Source organism: Tursiops truncatus, chromosome 19 (assembly GCF_011762595.2).
Source record: "Tursiops truncatus isolate mTurTru1 chromosome 19, mTurTru1.mat.Y, whole genome shotgun sequence".
Taxonomy (NCBI): domain Eukaryota; kingdom Metazoa; phylum Chordata; class Mammalia; order Artiodactyla; family Delphinidae; genus Tursiops; species Tursiops truncatus.
In genome coordinates this window covers 46719454-46741554 of record NC_047052.1, presented here as the reverse complement: position 1 = coordinate 46741554, position 22101 = coordinate 46719454, and the positions used below count along the sequence as shown (strand labels likewise).

At 51.0% G+C, this 22101-nt stretch overlaps 2 protein-coding genes and 1 non-coding gene across 10 annotated transcripts in view; all 3 read right to left on the bottom strand.

The window, feature by feature from the left end:
- HNRNPUL1 (heterogeneous nuclear ribonucleoprotein U like 1) overlaps positions 1-4922 on the bottom strand; it is a 36272-nt gene extending 31350 nt beyond the window's left edge. For 2 of the 6 annotated variants that reach the window (XM_033845404.2, XM_033845406.2), the window contains exon 1: positions 4904-4922. Coding sequence is in view for 2 of the 6 variants with exons in the window: in XM_033845401.2 (XP_033701292.1) it covers positions 2969-3263 (295 nt within the window). In the remaining 4 variants the exon portion in view is untranslated. Of the gene's footprint in view, positions 1-2968; positions 3397-4903 lie in introns of those variants that run through there. The other 4 variants (XM_033845401.2, XM_033845402.2, XM_033845403.2 and 1 more) reach the window with 2 other exon arrangements.
- A 748-nt stretch (positions 4923-5670) lies between these two features.
- The window catches only part of AXL (AXL receptor tyrosine kinase), a 31245-nt gene continuing 14814 nt past the window's right edge, over positions 5671-22101 (bottom strand). For all 3 annotated transcript variants that reach the window (XM_033845397.2, XM_033845398.2, XM_033845399.2), the window contains 10 exons: positions 20675-20807; positions 20290-20381; positions 17663-17758; positions 17419-17496; positions 15251-15343; positions 14746-14867; positions 14042-14151; positions 9935-10094; positions 9275-9411; positions 5671-7540 (listed from right to left, as the gene is read on the bottom strand). In XM_033845397.2, coding sequence (XP_033701288.1) covers positions 7189-7540; positions 9275-9411; positions 9935-10094; positions 14042-14151; positions 14746-14867; positions 15251-15343; positions 17419-17496; positions 17663-17758; positions 20290-20381; positions 20675-20807 — 1373 coding nt within the window. In that variant the 3' untranslated portion in view covers positions 5671-7188. The remainder of the gene's footprint in view (positions 7541-9274; positions 9412-9934; positions 10095-14041; positions 14152-14745; positions 14868-15250; positions 15344-17418; positions 17497-17662; positions 17759-20289; positions 20382-20674; positions 20808-22101) is intronic.
- Positions 13427-13499, bottom strand: TRNAD-AUC (transfer RNA aspartic acid (anticodon AUC)). The gene has a single exon. It is a non-coding gene; the product is annotated as a tRNA-Asp (tRNA).

Below are 22101 nucleotides of genomic sequence, written 5' to 3'. Positions count from 1 at the left end.
AAGAAAGGAAGGAAGAGAGGAAGGAAGAAAGGAAGGAAGAAAGAAAGGAAAGAAAGAAAGGAAGGAAGAGAGGAAGGAAGAAAGGAAGGAAGAAAGAAAGGAAGGAAGGAAGAAAGAAAAGAAGAAAGGAAGAAAGGAAGAAAGAAAGAAAGAAAGAAAGGAAAAAGAATAATAACATCAACTATTTATGGAGTACATACTACATACCAGATGCTGGGATACAGCTGAGAATAAGCTTGCCCCACTAAAACCTTCAGTTTAGTAAGACAGACACACGTTAAACAAATACGTAAGCACAAAAATTATGATTGGGTTAAGGGCTATGAAGAAGTACCAGGGGCTAAGATCAGGGACCCGGAAAGTAAGAGATAAGCCTTGACTCAAAGGATACATAGGTGATGATAATTCAGTGACGAGAACGGAGAAAACATTCCTGGGGTTGGGATGACACATGTGAGAGCTCAGAGGTGGAACTAAAACCTGAAACTCCCTCAAGAACCTTGTAGGCAAATCCAGAGGGAACTCTGGAAACCTAGGGTTAGTAGTAAGCAGGTTCTCCACCCCAGGGGCAAGCTTTGCTAGGTGCCTCCAGAGCCCTACTAGTGGCTGTGCCAGGACTAGTGAGGCAGAACCACAGGGAAGGGCAGACTACTCTGCTGCTTGCTAACTGATTGGATCCTTTCTCAGAGGACAAATATATCTGGGCACAAACCAGGTGCGGCCAAAGGGAGGAAAGTCACAGATCACGTGGTCTGCTACAGGTCTGTTTACCAGGGTTGAAGGAAGGGTTGGAGGGGGGCATAAAAAGGGACCCAAAGGATTTTGTTGTAAGGGGTAGGGGAGAAAGGAAGACACAGAATAACTCCTTAATCAGAACACAAGGGACCCTTTCAAACCACTTTCTTTCTTCCAGGCTCCAAGCACAGTGTTCTTCTCGCCACGGAAGCCTCACATCTCTCTTTCTGAGAATCTCCTGTGCTCACAGAGGAAGCCTTGCTCAGAGAAGCTATGGTTCTGGGGCCCTTCTCCGCTCTCTAAAACATCCACCTCCTAATAATAGACAGGTCCAGTGCTAAGCCCCTTATGAACGTAATCTCATTCATAACAACCGTGGGGGGTGGGGACACTATTATTATCCCAATTTTACACACAAGGGAACCAGGGCTCACAGAGGTGAAGTGACTTGCCCAAGACAAAATCTGAGTCTAGAGTCTATGCTCCAAAGCACATCACTTTTCTTTGGAACCACCTCCAGCCATTGGCCCTTCTTCCTAGCATTCCTGCCAGGGTCTCGCCTGCCCTAGGCAGGCACACTGGGCCACTCCTTCCTTCCTTCACAGGTCTCTGCAATGGGAAGTACTTTTCCCAGCATCTGAGTCCTAGACAATCGCTCTCCACCCCAAATCTACCCTCAGATTGCCCTGCTCCAGGAGATTCCATCTCTCTTCAACAAGTAAATACCCAATGCCAACCCCAAATCCAGTCTCTTCTCTGACCCCCTTGTTCTCCCCATTTCCTTAGCCCTATGGCTGAGAATACCCTCTTTTCAGAGAAATAACACAAACTCTGAACGCCAGAGTCCTTTCTACTTACTCTTCAACCTCTCCGATCCCTGTCCTGCTAGAAAGCCACCCTTTTCTAACTCCAGATTTAGTCCCTCCCACACCGGGGTCGCCTCCCTTCAGAAAGTAACAGATCTACTCCATCCCCTCTCCTTCAGAGTCACACCTTCTGGCTGATGCACAGGTTCCCAGCTACCCCTTGAGGCCCCTCCAATCCCTGGGCACAAAAATAACTGCTTCTGGGGACCAAGGAGCCCTCCTGTGGAGATGCTCAGCCCCAGAAACACTCCCCCCTACTCCACCCTGAGGTCCCCAGCCAAGTCAACAGGTTTTCTTTCACCCTCCACATGCTACACACTCTCTCCTCCCCTATATTTGACAGACCAGCTACACACTCCTGTGCTGGACACAAGGATCCTCTATCCCCTAGATGCTCCATCGAGTATCTACTTGTTATCTACCCCACCCACCCCCAGCTACCCTTGTTCTCCAAACATCCCATACTGTTAATCTAAGACCATTCAGCAGTAGCCACTGCGTTATTTGTTCTCAGAGCCTTCCCAGCTCTAGCCCTCCAGGTCCCTCACCCAGTGAAGCATCCTTCTCTCCTCCACCAGCTTCTGGACACCAAGGTTCCATATACCTCCTCTATAAGTCAACCAGAAGGCCCCCAGATTGCCAGCATCAAATGCCCAGGTTCCCCATGCCTCAAGGTTGGCCTTTCAGCCCCGGATCTGAGTCCCCTAGGCCATCCTCAGCCAGATGGAAGTCCCCCCTAGTACAATCACGTGGTGGTCTCCCACATCCCCTAAGTGCTCCCCAGTCAAACACCAGAACACACAGTCCATCAGACCCTCCCCGGTCAGACACCAGCACTCCATTTTAACCAACCCATAAGAATTCTCGGTACCCCATCCAGCAGCAAACTCCAGGACCCTCCATCCTCAAAACTCTTCCAGCCCTGAAAACACGGCCCCCAACGCCCAGCCCATAGACTGGGCTAGCATGGCTCCCAAGCCTACCCAGCTGTAAACCCTAAGATCACCATTTCCAAGATCCTCCTCAGCCCGCCGACAGAAAACCTCCTGTTCTTCCGACTGTCTCCGGCTCCAGAAACCACGGCTTCCGGTTTCCGAGCCCTAGGCTCCGGAATCCTCTACACCCCCGGACCTTCCTCATCTCCGAAACCGAGAGCCCCCACTCCAGTATCTCCCCTGCACCGAACGCCAGGATCCACCCTCCGGTCGTCCCAAGGGCCTTGTCCCCAGATCCTTTTCAGCGGCGGATGGCGCGATCCCCCGATCCTCAGATCGTCTCCCCGACCTCAGGCGCCGGGATCCCGCGTCCCACAGCCCTTCCTCGGCCCGGACTCCGGGCTCCCCGGCCCTCGCCCCGCGCACTCTCACAATGTCCGTCCGGCCCCGAGTAGCCGCCGGGCTCCGGGTGCGGCTGCAGCCCGGGCGGCGGTGGCTGCGCGGTCCCCTCCAGCTCGGAGCCCCCCTCGGTCTCGACCTCCTCGTTGTTGTGCCCGGTTCGCCCCGGTTCGTCGTCGGCCTCGAGCTCCCGCTCGTCGTCGGGCTCCTCGGCCTCCAGCGCCGCCTGCAGCCGCTCAGCAAGCTCGGCCTTGAGGCCGCGAGTGTCCAGGCCGCGGCGCTGCAGTTCCTCGCGAAGTTCGTTCACCTTCAGACGGCGTACATCCATGGCCCGGGCCCCCGGGGCGGCCCCCGAGCCCGGCCCGGCCTCCCAGGGCTCAGTCCCCCTTAAACCTTTCCTGTCAGGAGGCGAAGGGGGAAAGGGGGGGGCCCCCACTCCAATGGCGGCGGCGGCGGCTCAAAATGGCCGCCGCCACCGCCTCCCCCCTCCTCCGTGGCCCCGTGCGATGCAACACGGGTGCCAATTGGCCATCACATGAGGGCAATGGGCGCGGGCCCAGGAGCTCAGCCAATTAGAGCGCGTCTTTCAAAAGAACGTCAATGAAAGGGCTTAGGAGTTGCCGGGGAGGAAGCGTTGGCCTACGTCGGTACTGGGACCGAAGCGGGAGGGCGGGAAAAGGAGGGAGGAGGAGCGCGCGGTGATTGGGTAGTGCCCGCGCGCCCGCTCCCGTAGGGTCAAATGAGGGAAAGGGAGTAAAGATTTGGACCAATCAGTGATGAGATCTCAGACTGAGCGGGGCCACCCCCCCACCACGGCCTTTCCTGTGCGGTCCTTTCATCAAACTACTGTCTCTGTAACACATATCTTGATTGGTCTAAATCTCCCGCCCCTAGAGGAGTCCAAGCGGGTAAAACCACTAGAAACCAATCAAATGGAGGGTCGGCAGACACCCCCGCCCCCCTTTCACGATTGCCTTTAGGAAACCGGAAAGAGATGAATTCATTAAGGACCTGCCCCTTGCCGTTAGGGCGGTTTCAAAACAGTCTGTCCACCAATCTCAGTTACTGTCTTATCTCACTAAAGCTAGTACAGTTGCATCGTTTTAGGAAAACCTACCCAGATTGGCCATTCTGGTTACTGTCGGCCTTACGAATATTGCTGAAGAGGGAAGTATACGAAATCGAGATTAAGTAAATAAATTATCCTTAATCTGGAAGAAACTCAGTTGCCTTTATGAAAAGCAACCCTTTGACTTCAGAGAATCCTGAAGGTTTGAAAATAGAGGCTAGACTAACAGCGGGAGAAAAGTTGTAAAGGGAATCACACTCTCTCCCCTTTGATAGTACATCTCACGGGGCGCCTCTTTATAGCTGCGCTACCGTCTTTCTCTATGGTTGGTATCTTACGTGGAATGGGCACTCTGCACGCGATCATAGAGCCTTCCCCTCCGGAAAGACCTCCACAATTTCAAGGGTCTCTACCCCACATCCTCTAAACTGCTGTTCAGTAGATCCGCCTTTTCGGTATCTATATTGACAAGCTCAAACACACAGGTCCGTAGTTAAGCCTCACTCTACTAAACTCCACAGAGTTTCACAATGTCTAACACTACACCACCTGTCGCCTCTAACTCAAAAGACACAAAGCTTCTGTAAGGTACACTATCGAGATACACAATGCAAACGTCCGCTGCTCACTGAGCCGTACCTAAAGCCCACAAAAGCCACACAAAACCTCTACTTAGACAAAGGCGCACACACAATACAGATAAACAAATGGCGTGTGTGGGATCAGAAGCATCAATCCAGGGGATAATACACCAAACTTCGGCGTAGATGAGCCCACTAAGGTCGCCAGAGGCAGGGGGCTTCAAATGATAAAGACACACAGGACAGTTACACTACAAGCTTACACCACGGCAAAACCTAGACACACAGCACCCACTCAGCAGCGGGACAGACACTCACGTGGGCCCGTAGGTTCCAGTCCAGACACCCCGCCCCTCGCCCACGTCCGACTTCCTCTTTCCTCCCAGCTTCCCACAATGATTTGTTCTAAAAAAGTTTGTGGCCCGGATTGAACTGTTTTCGGTTCGCAGGAGCCACCACCGGGGGGCGTCCGGGCGCTGCCAAGGATTTCTCCATCTGCTGCTGGACACACCCAGGAACTTATGCCTGCGATGCTTGCAAAACACAGTGGGCTTGCCTTGGCAGGAGTCCACTTGTGGGCTCGTGATTATCGGAGGTGCTCTGTGCCTGTGTTTCTATGTGAATCTGAACGTTTGGGTCTGTGAGTGCCCTATACGTACTCTATATGTCTGAGTATTTGTGTCTGTATCTGTTACTCTAGTATCTTCCTATTCCTGGTGACTGCCTGCCTGTGCATGTTTGTAAACGTGTTTGTATCTGAGTAATTTTGTGTTTCTCTGTGTCTGAATTTGTGTCTCTGTATTTGTGACCAGGTGTGCTTGAGTATGTCCATTAATTCATGGGTCTGTTACTTTGGAGAGGGGTAGGGTCTCTGTGTGACCCTGTGAATATCTTTGTGCCTATTCCTCACTAGGGGTTTCAGTGATTCTGCTTTTGTTTGCCTGTCTTTTTGTCTATGTATATGTTCATTTCTATCCTCTTTAGTGAGGGGAGAACTCCAAGACCCCACCAAACCCTCCTTTTTACTGGGGAAACTGAGTTGCCAGGGAGAGGGGCCATATGACAGCTAAGTGGAGACAAGAGGAGACAAGCATGGTTACAAAGTTTTATGTGATCTGAGCCCCTCTGGAGGTTTCAGAGTCCACACTCTGTTCAGGGGCATAAGGGACTGGCTCAGGGGGGCAGCATGGCCCCAAAGGAGGGAGTTTGTCCTTTGGGGAAAGGAGGCATCCTTAATGCATTGCACAGGCTTGAGGGGGCACACCCCACATGAGGGGAAGAGGAAGCAGAGGTGGCTAAGAAGGGAAGGATAAAACTATTCCCAAAAGGATAAAACTATAAGTTTAAAACCTTGGAATTGTATCTTAGAATTCTAGACCTGTAGACTTTTAGAATCTTACAACATGTGAATCTTAGAATATAGTGCCTAGAATCTTAAGACTTAGAACTGTGAATTCTTGGCTCCTTAACTAAAATCCTAGAAAGACAGAATGCAGCATAGAACTTAAAGGTGTCTAACATTAAAAATGATTAAAACTTTGGCATCTGGTTAGTCACCACCAACTGTAGTATCTTATACCATAGATGCTGAGGATCCAGAATCTTGGACCAATAGGATCTAGAGTGCCTTGGAACACAGAACAGAACAACATTAGAATCTTAGAGTTTAATAATCTAGAATCTTGAAGCATATGATCCGGAATCTTAGACACAGAGAATCTAGGTTCTTAGACTAGGTCTTGGAACATTGCATCTTAGAACATGAGACCTTAGAACCGCCATCTTTAGACTCTTAGAACTTTCTAATTGCAGATTCTAGCATTTTAGATCTTTAGGATCCAGAATCTCATAACAGAAGTTTCGAGGATCATAAAGCCTTAGAACCTATAACTGACCAGCATTAGAATCTTAGAACTTGAGAAGATCAAATCTTGAAGCTTTATGATCTAGAGTTTTACAGCCAGAGAAATTATGCTCTATGAGGCTCGGAACATCAAATTTTAGAACATCAGACCTTAGAACCTCCATGTCTAGAACTGTAGAATTTTTACAATTGTAGAATCTTACACCCTAGGGGTTCAGAACCCTAGAAAAATAAAATCTAGAATCATAGAGCCTTAGATCCTAGAATTAGAATCTTAGGGCTTTAGAACCTAAAATCTTGTGGGCTTTATCAAGACTCTTAGAACCAGAAAAGTCTAGAGCCATAGAATCTCACAGCCTTAGAATATAGGCCTTAGAACTTCCATGTCTAGAACCTTAGCACTTTAGAATTAGAGACTTTGGAATTTCAGGTCCTTAGAATCAGACTCATCTTTGAAACTTAGAACCTCTGAATCTAGACTCTTTAAACCTTAGAATCTAGAATCTTGGAATGTTAGACCTGGGAGGACCCTTAGGGATTGTAGTGCAATCCCTTCCTTTTACACATGGGGACACTAAGGTGTGGAAAAGGGAGAGGATCTGTCTGGGATGGAAGTGGAATGGGTAGGAGGAGAGGGCTAAGGTTGGGGGTAAAGCCTGGAGTGGGAAAGTGAGGGGGGGTCCCCCAGTGGCAGTGCCTTGCTTGGGTCCTGAGAGGGAGTCCCGAGTGGAGGGTTGTCTCAGGCGCCATCCTCCTGCCCTGGGGGTGCTGGGGAGCTCCTGTCAGCAGGCAGGGCGGGGCCAGGAGCTGTAGAAGGGCAGAGGACGTAGCGTCCAGCAGGATGGACTTCAGCGGCAGTGAGGCAGCTGCAGGAATCCTTGGGGTCAGGCTGAGTTGGGGGCTCAGCTCCTCCAGCAGCTCCAAGTGGTTCAGGATGACCCCCACCCTCATCCATGTTGACATAGAGGATTTCGTCTGGCTCCTGGGCAGGGGGCAGGGCCTTCAGCGTATTCTCCAGATCTTCCCGAAGCTCTGCAAAACTCGGCCGGTCTCGGGGGTTTAGCTCCCAGCACCGGGACATCAGGGCATACCTAGGGTAGCAAAACGAGGAGTGGGAGACTGAACGGGGAGCATTCTGGGAGTTTGGGGGCATTTTAGGACACTCAGAGGACTGAGGGTATTACAAGGGAGGGGAGGGAACTGTAGCAGTTCAGGGGGCATCTATGGGGACTTGGGAATTCTCAAGAGTTTCTGAGGTGGGTCCTGGGACAGACACTCAGGAAATGGAAAAAGTCTTGGGAAATCTCTCTGGGTAGGGGGTGATGTTCTAGTGAGGGTTTGCTAGTAAAGCTTCCCAGTGTGGTTCCCCAGAACAGACCATAGCATCAAAGCTTTGAAAGCTGTATTGGTTTAAAATATGTACTCAGGGACTTCCCTGGCGGTCCAGTGGCTAAGACTCTGTGCTCTCACTGCAGGGGGCACGGGTTCGGCCCCTGGTCTGGGAACTAAGATCCCGCATGCCACACGGCGTGGCCAAAAACAGACAACAAACAAATAAATAAATAAATAAAATACGTACTCAAATTCTTTGCCATTCCTCCCTTCAAAAGATGGAGGCTACCCTCCCTCCCCTTGAGTGTGGGTTGGATTTAGTCACTGGATTCTGACTCGGCAGCAATGATAGTGTGTGTGATTCTGAGACTAGGTTGGAAAGGTATTGTGGATTCCTCCTTGTTCTTTCCCTTGGAACGCTCATCTGGGGGAGGCCAGCCGCCATGTCATGAGGAAACTCAAGCAGCGCTATAGAGGGGTCCACGTGGCAAGGAACTGAGGCCTTCTGCCACAGCCATGTGGGTGAGCCACCTTGCAAGAGATCTTCCAGTCTCAAACTTCAGATGGCTTCAGCCCCAGCTGACATCTTGACTGTAACCTCATTAGAAACCCTGATCCAGAATTACCCTGCTAAGCAGTTCCCAGACTCCTGACCTTCAGAAACCATGCGAGGTAATACATGCTTGTTGTTTTAAGCTACTGGATTTGGGGGATATAGATAACTAATACACCAGCTATGCCGCCTTTGGCAAATGATTTTCCCTTGACGTGGGCCTCATCTGCATATGGGAATAATAAGGGTGCCAACCCACTTCGTATGGCTGTAGTAAGGACCAAATGACTTAATGCACGCAAAGCACTTAAAACCATACCTTCTAGTAAGTTCTATAGAAATGTTAGCTATTCTTACTGCCCTCAGCTCTTGGAGCACCCAAGGAGGACCTGGAGAGTCTGAAGCCCCGGGCTCTCCCCTCCCGATCCAAGCAACATCTTCTCTTTACCCCCAAAGTGCTGTTCTCTGTGTGTTCCATGGGATGGCAAAATTTGATAAGCACCACCCTAAAGGATTCTGGGAACATCTCAGAGGAGCCTGGAGAGTTTGGAGAAGCTCATTATAAGGGTTTGGCAGATGGCTCGTGTTGAAGAGCACGTGGGGGGAGTGTGGGTACTCAGGAGTCTGGGAGGAATTAGAATTCTTTGTGAGTGGGGGCTTGTCATTATTCATCGCCCACGGATACCTGGCCAGGGTAGGGGTGCTGCTCTAGCCTCTATTCCACACACAAAGCAAAGGAGGAAAGGGCACCTTTTGCTAATTCATACCTCATGGGCTAATGGTGGTTCTGTGGAGCATGGGTGACGGGGCAGGTGGGTTCCTCAACAGTCTGAGGGATTCTGTGGTTTTAGGGGGTCCTGGATACGTCAGGGCCATGTGGGGTGCTCAGAGTTTGGGTGTAAAATCTGAGATGGGGGGAGGGGATCCTGTGGGTTCTCACAATCCATCCAGACAGTCCACAGGCTGCTTCAGGCGGTTTCCCTGGCGCAGGTAGTCGTAAATCTCACTGTTCTCCACTCCTGGATATGGGGTTTGGCCTCGAGTGGCAATCTCCCACATTGTCACCCCGAAGGACCACTGTGGTGGGGTAGAAGGGAGAGAATTTAGGGGGTCTCTCCTGCACAGATGCCCTCACCCAACATACAGATTCATGGGTATCCCCACACTTATGTGTACACAGCTATCTTTGTGGGTGCATCACAGCTATTCACAGAAACACTTTGGTACAGGTACACACTTACGGAGGCAACTTGTGTGCACACGTAGACCTGCCCACCCGTGCAAACAATTATACACTTCACGGACACGTGGTCTCGGGTCACCCTCCACACCCTGGCTAGACACATGTATACACTTACCACTGCCTCTCCCAACCTAAACTGTCTACATATCCCATGTAGCAACCTGTCACCATGCACCCATGGGCCTATGCATACCCCCAGCATGTCCACACCACCGTTCACAGATGCCCACCACACGTGGTCCCTGTGGCGGACCCCCGCGCAGGGAAGCCCGCACGTCCCTGTGAGCCCAGGTCTGGTGTGAGATGATCAGGCCACGCCCTCCCCCTGCTCCCTACTCCTGCCAGGGGTGCACGTACCACATCGCTCTTGCTGGTGTAGACGCGGTCAGCCAGGCTCTCGATGGCGATCCACTTGACCGGCATCTTGGCGATGCGTCCCTGGCGGTAGTAGTCCCCGTTGTAGATCTTCTTGGAGAGCCCAAAGTCCGCCACACACACCGACATGTTCTCGTTCAGCCTACCAGATTGGGGAGAGGAATGGGGTCACGGCATCAGCCCCCTCCACCAGGAAGCCTGCCCTTACTCTCAGACACGTCTCCATCTCTTGCCCTGGCTGTCCTGCTTGGGGCTGGGGATCAGTTTCCCCGCCTTGCCCCAGACTGGGAGGGAACCGTGTGACTTCTTATACCCTCTGTAAAAGGTGGGTGGGAAAAGGGCTGCTATGGGCCTTCCCAGCTCTGGCTTTTTGCCAGATTCTAAGGTCCTTCCTAGACTCCTTGGGTTGGAGTCTCTGATTTTTTTTTAACTGTGTTTTTGAAGTATACTATATACACAGAAACATGCACAAATCTTAAATGAAGAGCTCACTGAATTTTTTTTTAATAAATGTATTTCTTTATTTTTGGCTGAGTTGGGTCTTTGTCGCTGCACGCGGGCTTTCTCTAGCTGCAGCGAGCGGGGGCTACTCTCTGTTGTGGTGCACGGGCTTCTGATTGCAGTGGCTTCTCTTGTTGCTGAGCACGGGCTCTAGGCGCACGGGCTTCAGCAGTTTGGCTCGTGGGCTCCAGAGTGCAGGCTCAGTAGTTGTGGCGCACGGGCTCAGTAGTTGTGGCACACAGGCTCAGTAGTTGTGGCTCGCGGGCTCTAGAGCACAGGCTCAGTAGTCGTGGCGCACGGGCTTAGTTGCTCTGCGGCATGTGGGATCTTCCTGGACCAGGGCTTGAACCCGTGTGCCCTGCATTGGCAGGCGGATCCTTAACCACTGCGTCACCAGGGAAGCCCGAGCTCACTGAATTTTCATAAGCACACCCAGGTAACCAGAAACTAGATTAAGAAACAGAACATCGTGGGGCATCTGTGCAGTGGAATACCACACAGCAAAGAAAAAGAACTACTGATACGTACAATGACATGGACTAATCTCAAAACTTCATGCTGAGTGAAATAAGCTAGACACAAAGGAGTCAAAATTGCGATTCCACTTACATGACATTTAAGAAGAGGTGACAGAAGTTGATGGGGACAAAAGTACAGAATAGTGGTTACCCCTTGGGGGCAGTGACTGGGAAGGGCAGGTGACAGCCTGCCAAGGGCCTAGAAATGTTCTTTATCTTGATCTAGTGGTGGTTGTTTCCATGGGTCTACAGACACGTAAACATTCATTGAACTGCATGCAGAAAATGTGCATATTTTAGTGTATGTAGAATAGACATCGATTTTTTTAAATGAGAAAGAAAGGTTACCAGTCCTTCCTTCCTAGCGTATAACTACCCCTCCTAGGTGATCAAGATCTTCACTTCTAGCAGCATGGATTACTTGTGCTTGTTTTTGTGCTTTATATAAATAGAAGATTCCCTGATTCTTGCATCTGAGTTTCTGGGATTCTGTCTTTTTAAGAATTGATGGGCTTCCCTGGTGGCGCAGTGGTTGAGAGTCCGCCTGCCGATGCAGGGGACATGGGTTCGTGCCCCGGTCTGGGAAGATCCCACATGCTGCGGAGTGGCTGGGCCCGTGAGCCATGGCCGCTGAGCCTGCGCGTCCGCAGCCTGTGCTCCACAACGGGAGAGGCCACAGCAGTGAGAGGCCTGCGTACCGCAAAAAAAAAAAAAAAAAAAAAAAAGAATTGATGATTTCGGGGTCTTCCCTGGTGGCTCAGTGGTTAAGAATCCACCTGCCAATGCAGGAGACACAGGTTCGAGCCCTGGTCTGGGAAGATCCCACATGCCGCGGAGCAACTAAGCCCATGCACCACAACTACTGAGCCTGCACCCTAGAGCCCGCAAGCCACAACTACTGAAGCCCGCGTGACTAGAGCCTGTGCTCCAGAATGAGAGAGGCCACCGCAATGAGAGGCTCACATGCAGCAACGAAGACCCAACGCAGCCAAAAATAAATATTAATTAATTAATTAATTAATTTTTTAAAAAAGAATTGATTATTTCTACCCAGGGTGAGGGACTTGGGTAATGACCAACCAGAACAGACCCCGGAGGCCCCTAATATGCTAGGAGTTAACCTTTAACTGCTGTGTCTGGGGGGAGGGGGGTGGAGATGGGTGATACTCAGGCATCTAAGCTGGTGGCTGTGGAGCACATGGGAAGCTTGGGGAAGTGGCCAGTTGCCAACTGGTAAGGAAGTATTTTAATATTTTAACAACTTAACAGAAAATGTGACAGGTGCATAACAATTGATTGTCCGCCCTGATTTTTGGTGTCACTGTTACATTGTGGGCTTAACTAGGATCAGCCCACGTTACAGAAATAAAAGAACTTCCATTTTGACTGAGTCTATTCTTGCCTTTAGACCTCCTTTCCAGTTTATAGGAAATAAAGGGAACACAGGAACAAGGCAAATGCCACCACAAGGAAACAGACACATCTTATACATGGGACATCCTACAAGACAACTGGCCTGATCTCTTCCAAAAGAATATGCCACAAAACTATACACAGGGCTTCCCTGGTGGCGCAGTGGTTGAGAGTCTGCCTGCCGATGCGGGGGACACGGGTTCGTGTCCTGGTCCGGGAAGATCCCACATGCCGCTGAGCGGCCGGGCCCGTGAGCCATGGCTGTTGAGCCTGCGCGTCCGGAGCCTGTGCTCCGCAACGGGAGAGGCCACAGCAGTGAGAGGCCCGCGTACCGCAAAAAAAAAAACAAAACTATACACAGGTAATGGTGGTGGAGAGTAATTCTAGATTAAAAGGGACCAAGGGGTACAACAACCAAACGCAATCTGGGAACTCTGCGTAGATCCTGGTTTTGGGGGAAAAAATATCCTGAAAAGACATTTTGAAGGACAATCGGAGGAACTGGAACATGGATTGGATAGTAGGTTGTGTTACAGAATTATTGTTAATCTTCTTACGTGTGATGACAGAATTGTGGTTGTTTAGGCATAAGTCCTGATTTTAGGAGATACCTACTGAAGATTTAGGGGTGGAGTGTCACCATCTTGGCAACTTACTTTCAAATGGTTGAGGGGAGAGAGAGAAAGAGAAGAGAGGACAAATGTGGCAACATCTCAACAAGGAGGAGATATGGGTGTTCATTGCACAATTCTTTCAACTTTTCTGCAGATTTGGAATTTTTCAAAGTAAAAAGTTGGGGGGGGGTGTGGAATTCCCTGGCGGTCCAGTGGTTAGGACTCCGCACTTCCACTGTGGGGGCACGGGTTCGATCCCTGGTCCGGAAACTAAGATCCCGCATGCCCTCGCAGTATGGCCAAAAAAAAAAAAAAAAAAAACTGGGGGTGGCGGGAATAAAGACATTTGTGAAAATTTGCATGTCTTATAGAAGATTCTCTGATTCTCTTTTTTTTGGGGCCGTGCTGCGTGGTTTGTGGGATCTTAGCTCCCCGACCAGGGATCGAACCTGGGTCCTCAGCACTGATAGTGCAGAGTCCTAACTACTGGACCACCAGGGAATTCCCAAAGATTCTCTGATTCTCCAGCTCCTATTTCTGAGTCCAAGAGTGTAATGAGACTAATATTCTAAGCCTGTGTGTACACACACACATACACACACCTCGCCCTCACTTTAGCCCTGGTTCTGACCTATTTTCTGCTTGTCCCTTGGCAGGGGGTGTGGCCTCTTTATCCAGTGTGGCCCCTCCCCAAGGGTAGCCCCAGGTAAGACACTCAGCATGGAGGGGGACAAAGATGAAGCTTAAATGTCACCACCCTCATCGGTCACCTCTGCCCTTTTGCTCACCACATGCTACCCACCGAGCCCTCACTCTTGTCACTTTTCTTCACATCTCAGTACTCCTTCAGGATCTCGGTTCAGGGCCCACCTCCTCCAGAAAGCCGGCCCCAGCCTCCCTGCTCACCTCTCTATTCCACTCCTGAGCTCTGACCTGCCTGAAGGCTGTGTGTTTCCAGCGCCCTCTTCCATCCTGGGAAGGAGGGCGGGGCGGGGGGCAGTGTCCCGGAAGGAGGGGGGATTCCTAGAAGGGTGGAGACTCACATGCAGTTCCTGGCGGCCAAGTCCCGGTGTATGAATCTCTTGGTACTCAGATACTCCATGCCACTGGCAATGTCTGCCATGAACTTCACCAGCATCTGAGTGGGCAAGAACTGGGGGGGCCGGGGCAGGAGGGAGTAGAGGGTCAGAAGAGTCCCCGAGATCTATCCCTCCTCCCTTCCTCTCTCCTAGCTCTGCCCTGCGAAGCTCTCCCAGGGCCCCAAGAATTAAATCCCACCCCTTTCTAACACGGCCCTATGTCATCCCCTCCTGCCTTCCTCTGTCTTGATCTCCTATTGTTCTTGTCCTTGACGTATGCTCCAGCAGGGAGCCCCCTTTCTGGTCTTTAAACAAGCCATGCTTGTTCCCACCTCTGAGCCTTTGCACATGCTGTGCCCTCTGCTGGGACTGCTTTCTCCCAGATCTCCCCACCTCCTCCTTCAAGTTCCCCTCCTCAGCGAGACCTTCCCTGTTCACCCAAATTAACTGCCTGGCCTCCCTGTCACTCATCCTGCTCTATTTCCTTCCTAGCACTTAAATTATCTTGCTTATTTGTTTAACTTATTTATTGTCTGGTCCCCCCACTGGCAGACAGCTCCATGCAAGCAGGCTCCTGGTCACCTTGGCCTTCCCAGTGTCTGAGCGGCTCTGGGTACCTGGTAGGTGCTCAATTAACACTTGTGGGCCAGACAATAAAATGCTCTCACCACTGGCTGGTCCCCAAGCCGGGAATAGAGAAGGAAACTGTGTAGGTCTCCGTGTTTCATGAAAGGTAAGATGACCACGGGTGCCGGGAAGCCCTCTCGTTCGGAACCCTGGAAACAGACGCCTGAGTGCCCCCAGGCAGCCCTGTCACTGGAGTTGGGCAGAAGGGGAAGCCACCCCATCTCAGCTCTGTCTCTCCCTCCCCCTCAAGTCTGGCCTCCAAATTGTTGAGGAGGGGGGTGACGGACCAAGCTTCACAGAAGCCATTTCCAGCACTGTTCCCAGGGTTGTTTCTCCAGCCCTCCTGGGGACCTCAGCTATTTCTGGGAAAGGTCAGATGTCACATTCCAAGCTGAGGGAGAGAGGAAGGGGGGAACTTGCTGACTCTCAGGGAGCAGGGAGGAGGAAGCCTGGAGGTTTGCTTTTTCTCAGTGCCCAAGGGAGGGGTCTTCCCTCTGCTGCGGCCTCCACAGGGCCTGTCGACCCCCTAAATCTGCCCTCCCTCACCGATGAGCCTCATGACGTTGGGGTGGTCGAATTCTTTCATGCAGACGGCTTCACTCAGGAAATCCTCCAGCTCTGACCTTGTGCAGATGGCAACTTGGGGGAGAGAGGAAGGTGTATGAGGAGGAGGGGTGGGGAGGGAGGACTCTTTCCCTCCTCCTCCTCGGCCTCATCACCATCATCATCCTCTTCTTCTTTATCAAACGTGATTTGTAAGTACCAGGTGCTGTATTCAGCACTCTACATCTATTAACTCATTTAATCCTCTGAGGAGCTTCTATTACTTTCCCCATTTTTTATTTATTTATTTATTTTTTTTGCGGTACGCGGGCCTCTCACCGTTGTGGCCTCTCCCGTTGCGGAGCACAGGCTCCGGACGCGCAGGCTCCGGACGCGCAGGCTCAGCGGCCATGGCTCACGGGCCCAGCCGCTCCGCCGCACGTGGGATCTTCCCGGACCGGGGCACGAACCCGCGTCCCCTGCATCGGCAGGCGGACTCTCAACCCCTGCGCCACCGGGGAAGCCCTACTTTCCGCATTTTAAAGATGGGGAGGGGCTTCCCTGGTGGCGCAGCGGATCTGCCTGCCAGTGCAGGGGACGTGGGTTCAAGCCCTGGTCCGGGAAGATCTCACTTGCTGCGGAGCAACTAGGGCCGTGCACCACAACTACTGAGCCTGCGCTCTAGAGCCCGAGAGGCACAACTACTGAGTCAGCGTGCCGCAACTACTGAAGCCCGCGTGTCTAGAGCCCGTGCTCTGCCACAAGAGTAGACACCGCAATGAGAAGCCCGCGCACTGCTACGAAGAGTAGCCCCCGCTCGCCACAACTAGAGAAAGCCCGCGTGCAGCAACGAAGACCCAGCGCAGCTAAAAATAAATAAATTTAAAAAAAAAAGATGGGGGAGACCAATGCACAGAATGGTTAAGAAACCTGCTTAAGGCACACACAGCTAGCAAGAGGACGAGACAGAGCTCAAACGCAGGCAGTCTGGCTCCGGGGTCCATGTGCAGCTCTGTGCTAGGCTGCTTCCCAGCACAGTCGCAGCCGCCCTGGGATCCCTACCATTGTCCCTGTTTTGCAACTCAGGACACTGGCTCATAGAGGCAAAGTGACTTGCTCAGCGTCACACAGCTGGGATTCAAACCCAGGTCAGAAACATAACCTGGTATGCAAGAGGCATTCAGTAATGAATGAGGGAATGAGTTATAACTCCATAACCCAAGCTTTTAGCCGCTGTGACTTTGAAAGGATCATTTCTCCCTTACCTCCAGCCTGACCCTCTAAGTTTCATCCCTATGTGGAAAGGACTTGGCCCTGGACTTCCTGTGCTGTGTGAACCTGGACTGGCTCCCACCCTCTCTGATGATGTAAATAATATGGTTTTAGTCCACATTAACTGTAAGTTCAATGTGCCAACCCCAGCATTAAGTGCTTTGCCACACAACACCCTAGGAGGTAGGGACGTTATGATCCTTTTCTCCAGATGAGGAATGGGAGGCACGGAGAGGGATAGTCACTAACCTGAGATCACACAGCGAGTAAATGATGAAGCCAGGTGTGCCTCATTCTCGACCTTCCCCTGCTCTGCTATGCATCACAGGGGGGCTGGGCCCTTTGAAAACTACATTTCCCAGGCTCCCTTTCCTGCTGTTTCCTGTTGGAGTCTGCCAATGGGAAGCACTGATGGGAGATTGACAGGTGGGCGAGTGGAGGGGAGAAGTCAGGGCATTTCATCCTCTCTCTGCTTCCAGTATTGCCTAGGTGGTGGCTGTGTCTCCTTTGTGTTTCGAGCTCCCACAAGGTAGCCCCTAACTCTGTGATTCCTAAATCCCATCAGGGAGCTCTGGCTGTGGGCTCTGGTAACACCACTTCCTGCCTCTGCCCTTCGGGCCTGGGGGTGGAAGTGACATAGTGCTGCTGCTAATTGTCTCACTGCTCCCAGCTGTTCCTTCAGTTTTCCCTACACCTTTGAGTAATCTCCCTGTATTAAGTTCCCTCTGTTGAAGGACCTGGCAGGGACTCCATTTCCTGTCCGGAAACACTGAGGTTCTGTGGTTGGGCTAAATTGCTGTTACCTTTCCTGTTCTTCTGCTTCCTTAGGGGAACAGGGAAGGGACCTGAGATTAAGGGATGGGGATCCCACATGTGTGCACATGCATGTACAGACTCACTCTTCATCGTCTTCACAGCCACCTTGAGGATGGAGTCATCCTGGTTGAGCTGGCCTTCCATCACAGCTCCAAACTCTCCTGTGGGGGACCAGAGAGAGATGCTGACCTCAGGGGGGCATCGTAGAGACTGCATTTCCTGTGGCTGGGCGGGGGTGGGGAGGACTTCATGGTTCAGGGAGATGTGTGTGTGTGTGTGTGTGTGTGTGTGTGTGTGTGTGTGCGCGCGCGTTATGGGGGGACTCACCTTCTCCCAGGGTCTTCCCCAGGGCCACCTTATGCCGGTCCACCATCACATCCCGCAGCTTCTCCTTCAGCTCTTCACTGATGCCCAGGCTGTTCACTGCATGGGAGGTAGGGGTAGACGGAGCCATGGAGCGGGGCTGACACCCAGACGACGCTCGCCCATAGGGATACAGGCGTGCTCATTTTATTGCACTTTGCAGATATTGTGTTTTTTACACACTGAAGACCCGTGGCAACCTTGTGTCGAGCGAGTCTATCGGCGCCATCTTCCCAATAGCATTTGCTTGCCCCGTGTCTCCGTGTCACATTTTGGTAATTCTGGCAATATTTCAAAACTTTTCATTATTTTTATATTTGTTATGATGACCTGTGATCAGTGATCTTTGGTGTTACTACTACAATTCACTGAAGGCTCGGATGGTGGTTGGCATTTTTCAGGAATAAAGCAACTTAAAATTAAGGTACGTACATTGTTTTTAAAGATATAATGCTATTGCACACTTAGTAGACTGCAGTATAGCGTAAACATAACTTTTATATGTGCTGGGAAAGCCAAAAGTGCGTGTGACTTGCTTTATTGCATTATTTGCTTTATCGTGGTGGTCTGGAATCAAACCCACCATATCTCTGAGGTATGCCTGTATACCCATTGTTAAAATGCTGAAATACTTCTGCATTCATTCAAAATTAGCTAATGCCCAGAGCACCCCCCCAGCCCCACCCTAGCTTCTCCTCTAACCCCCCTGAATCTTTCCCCAGAGCAGCAACTAAAGGGTTAGAGCCTGGCACATAATCTTGCACTAGTGGGCACCCTGATTGGTTAGCATCCTGCCGTACCAGTTGTTAGAAATATTTCTTAACTGTTTATTGAAGTATGAACTGCAAAAATCATAAGTGAGCAGCTCAGTGGATTTTCACAAACCAAACACAACAGTGTAACTAGCACCCAGGTGAAGAACAGACCATGACCTGCCCTCTCAGGGGAGTCCACTTCCCTGACTTTTCCTACCCCAGATGAGTCTTTTCTGTTTGGGGATGTTATAAACGTGGAATCACATCATATGTTCTCTTTTGTGTCTGGCTTCTTTCACTCAACACAATGTCTATGAGATCATTGTAATGTAGTTGTCGTGTGCAGTCGGATCTATTATTTTCACTGCTGTGTAGCAATCGTTTTCCAACTTATTGGCCTCAGGACCCCTTCACGTTCTTAAAATTATTGAGGTCTGAAAAGAGCTTTCTTTTATGTGGGTCATCTATACACCAGTATTTATTGTGTTCAAAATGAAAACGGAAAGATTTTCTTTTTCTTTTTCTTTTTTGGCCTCGTGGCACAGCATACAGGATCTTAGTTCCCCGTCCAGGAATCAAACCCGCGCCCCCTGCGCTGGAAGCACGGAGTCTTAACCACTGGAGCGCCACTGCCAGGGAAGTCCCACGGGTAGATTTCCCAAACACAAGCATACATAAGCACATGTTCAATCAATCAACAGAACGATGACATCATCACATATTAGGAAGCCTCTGGGAAACTCCATGGAGTGCTTGCGAGAGAATGAGAGTGCCAAAGGGCAAAAGATGTCTTGGTGTTAATATGAAAATAATTTTGACCTCGTGGACCTCCTGCGAAGGTCTCGGGTACTCCCGGGGACTCAGGTCACACTTCGAGAACTGCCGCCGCACGTTATTCCGTTAGATTGCTGTGACCCCGTCACTTCCTCTTCCTTCTCCTTTTCAATAAATGTCTTTCCCAGCCCCTTCTGGTCTCTCCCTGGGGCCCTGGCAGTCTTCTCACTGTGTGCTAGGAAGATACCTAACTCTGTCCCTTTTCTTTCTGGATCTGTTTCTCCAAATGGAGAGATTAAGAGATTGGACTGGATGGCCTCTGAGGTCCCTGCTTAGCTGGGACCCTCCATAACGCTACAATCCTCTGAGTGTCTATAGTTCTAAGATTCTATGATTTTTAAGATCCTAAGGGTCTATAGTCCTGGATTATAATTCTTTCGGCCAAGATCTATTCTACCTCTCTCACATTCTTTAATTCCAAGAGGCAGGTAAGAGGATGGACTTGAGAGCAAAACGGCCTGGGTTTGAATCCCAACTCTCCAGCTTACAAGCTGTGTGGCCTCCAGCAAGTTACTTAACCTCTCTATGCTGCAGCCGCCTCATCTTTGAAGTGGGGCGGGGGGATAACGTACCTAACTCATTGGGTTGTTGTGAGGATTAAATGAAGGGACCTGTGTAGAGCGCTTAGAACAGCACCTGTCACAGAGGCAGTGCTAGGGTTGGCTGTTATCATCAGCGTCATAATCATCTCAGCAGCAGCGTCTTCTTCATGGTCATCATCATCTTTATCATCATCATCATGATTATGTTGTTCTGAGATCCTATGGCTCTAAGCTTGGTCTTTCTAAGATCTACTATGTCTAAGATTCAGTTATTCTAAGGTTGATTCTAAGGTGGTGTGTGGTTCCACGATTCTGTTGCTCTTAGGGTCTGTGGTTCCAACATCCTAGTATTCCAAGGCCTTCAGACACTTTTGGTTCATGCATCTGCAGAAGCCCAGCAGGCCCAAAGCTCTATACTTCTTATCCCAAACCCAGGCAGGGAGGCATGGGGTTCACTTACAGGTGGCTTCAGTGGTCCGACGGCTGTAGGACTTGCGAACACGGTACCTGACCACCAGCTCGCCCCTCTCCATTGTTGGTTCGAACACCTCTCTGGGGGGAATAGAGAGGAGATGAGGGCAGGGCAGAACAATGTGGAACCTCCTCCTTCCACCAACAGTGAAAGCGAGCGCCATCCCCACCCCCAGGCCTGCCTGCCCTCTCCTCCAGTGTTTGCTGAGCACGTCTTGGATGGCTTTCTGCCTTCCATTCACTCCCCAGAGGCTTGCCCTCATTCTGATTCTCGGTAACCTCTCCTCCTGCACCAGCCTCCTCATGGTCCCCCCACCTCCGGCCCCTCCATCCCAGTCCGTGTTGGCCTTCCAGCCCACGTGTCTCCCACTCACCCATAGCGGGTCTCTTTCTTCCGCCGGTGGACGAGGAACAGGGCCAGGATGAGGACGCAGGCGGCCGCCACCACTGCTCCCAGCAGTACATACCACCAGGGCCATGAGAAGGCAGGGACTGGGGGTTCACTCACTGTCAGGGGGTACGCGGGACAGGTCATGGTTGAGGTCTTGGTTCCAGCTCCCTGAGCCCCAAGGGGGTGATGTTGAAAGGAGGCAGGTGTGGATATATTTGATGAGGCATGTGACAGGTGCGTTCCCCTATCTGGGGAGACTGGGCTGGGCTGGACAGGGCATGCGGTGGATACGATAGATAGGAGTGGATGTTCAAGGAAGAGTGTGAAACTTGTAGGATGAGTATGGTAAGTTAAGAGTGGGATGGATAGGGACTTCCCTGGTGGCGCAGTGGACGGTAAGACTCCACGCTCCCAATGCAGGGCGCCCGGGTTCGGTCCCTGGTCAGGGAACTAGATCCCACATGCGTGCCACAACTAAGAGAGTCCGCATGCCGCAACTAAAAAGCCCGCACGCCTCAACTAAAGATCCTGCACGCCGCAACTAAGACCTGGCGCAGCCAAGATAAAAAAATAAATAATAATAAATAAATAAATATTAACAAAAAGAATGGGATGGACACTGGGGGACTGTGTGATGCGTGTGGAAGGAGTGTGGGACGAGAGTGAGAGACCTGTGCAAGGTGGGCTGTGCAATGTAATGTGAGCACGGGATGGTTGTGAGTAAATCTCAAGTGGTCTATGGGTGTGTGATATGTGTGATGATCGTGCAAGGAGGGGGGACTTGGGTGTGGAAGACAGATGAGTGGGGAGAGAACGCATACCGTGTAGGACAGGTGCACGAGGCATGTGCAATGAATATGCAAGGAGTTTGAGGCTCCAGGGACCAATGGCCAAGGAATATTTTTGAGGAGGAGTGTGTGATGGCTATGGACGGGTTTTATTTTTATTTTTATTTTTGGCCTCCCTGCGCCTTCTGAGATCTTAGTTTCCCGACCAACGATCGAACCCAGGCCCTTGGGAGTGAAAGTGCTGAGTCTTAACCACTGGACCGCCAGGGAATTCCCTGGAAGGGTTTTCGTAAAGCAAGGGATGAGAGTAAAATAAACGTGTAAAGGGCCATAGTGTGCAAAGGAGTGTGTAAAGAGTGTCAGATAAGTACTGGAGGAACTGGGATATGTGAGGATTCAGGGAGTATTCAAGGAGTTTTAGATACAAGGAAGAGCAGTATTCGTAAGGATGTAACTTGGATGTGAGGTGAGTGTGCAACAAGTGCGCAAAGGACATGGGAAGGGAAGATGAGAAGCACGGGATGAATGGAAGGGGTGTGCAAAAAGGTGGGAGTGAGTGTGTAAGGAACGGAGGATGGGTATGTGCTGAGTGTACCAGGAGTTTGGTGTGGGTGTGTGCAGA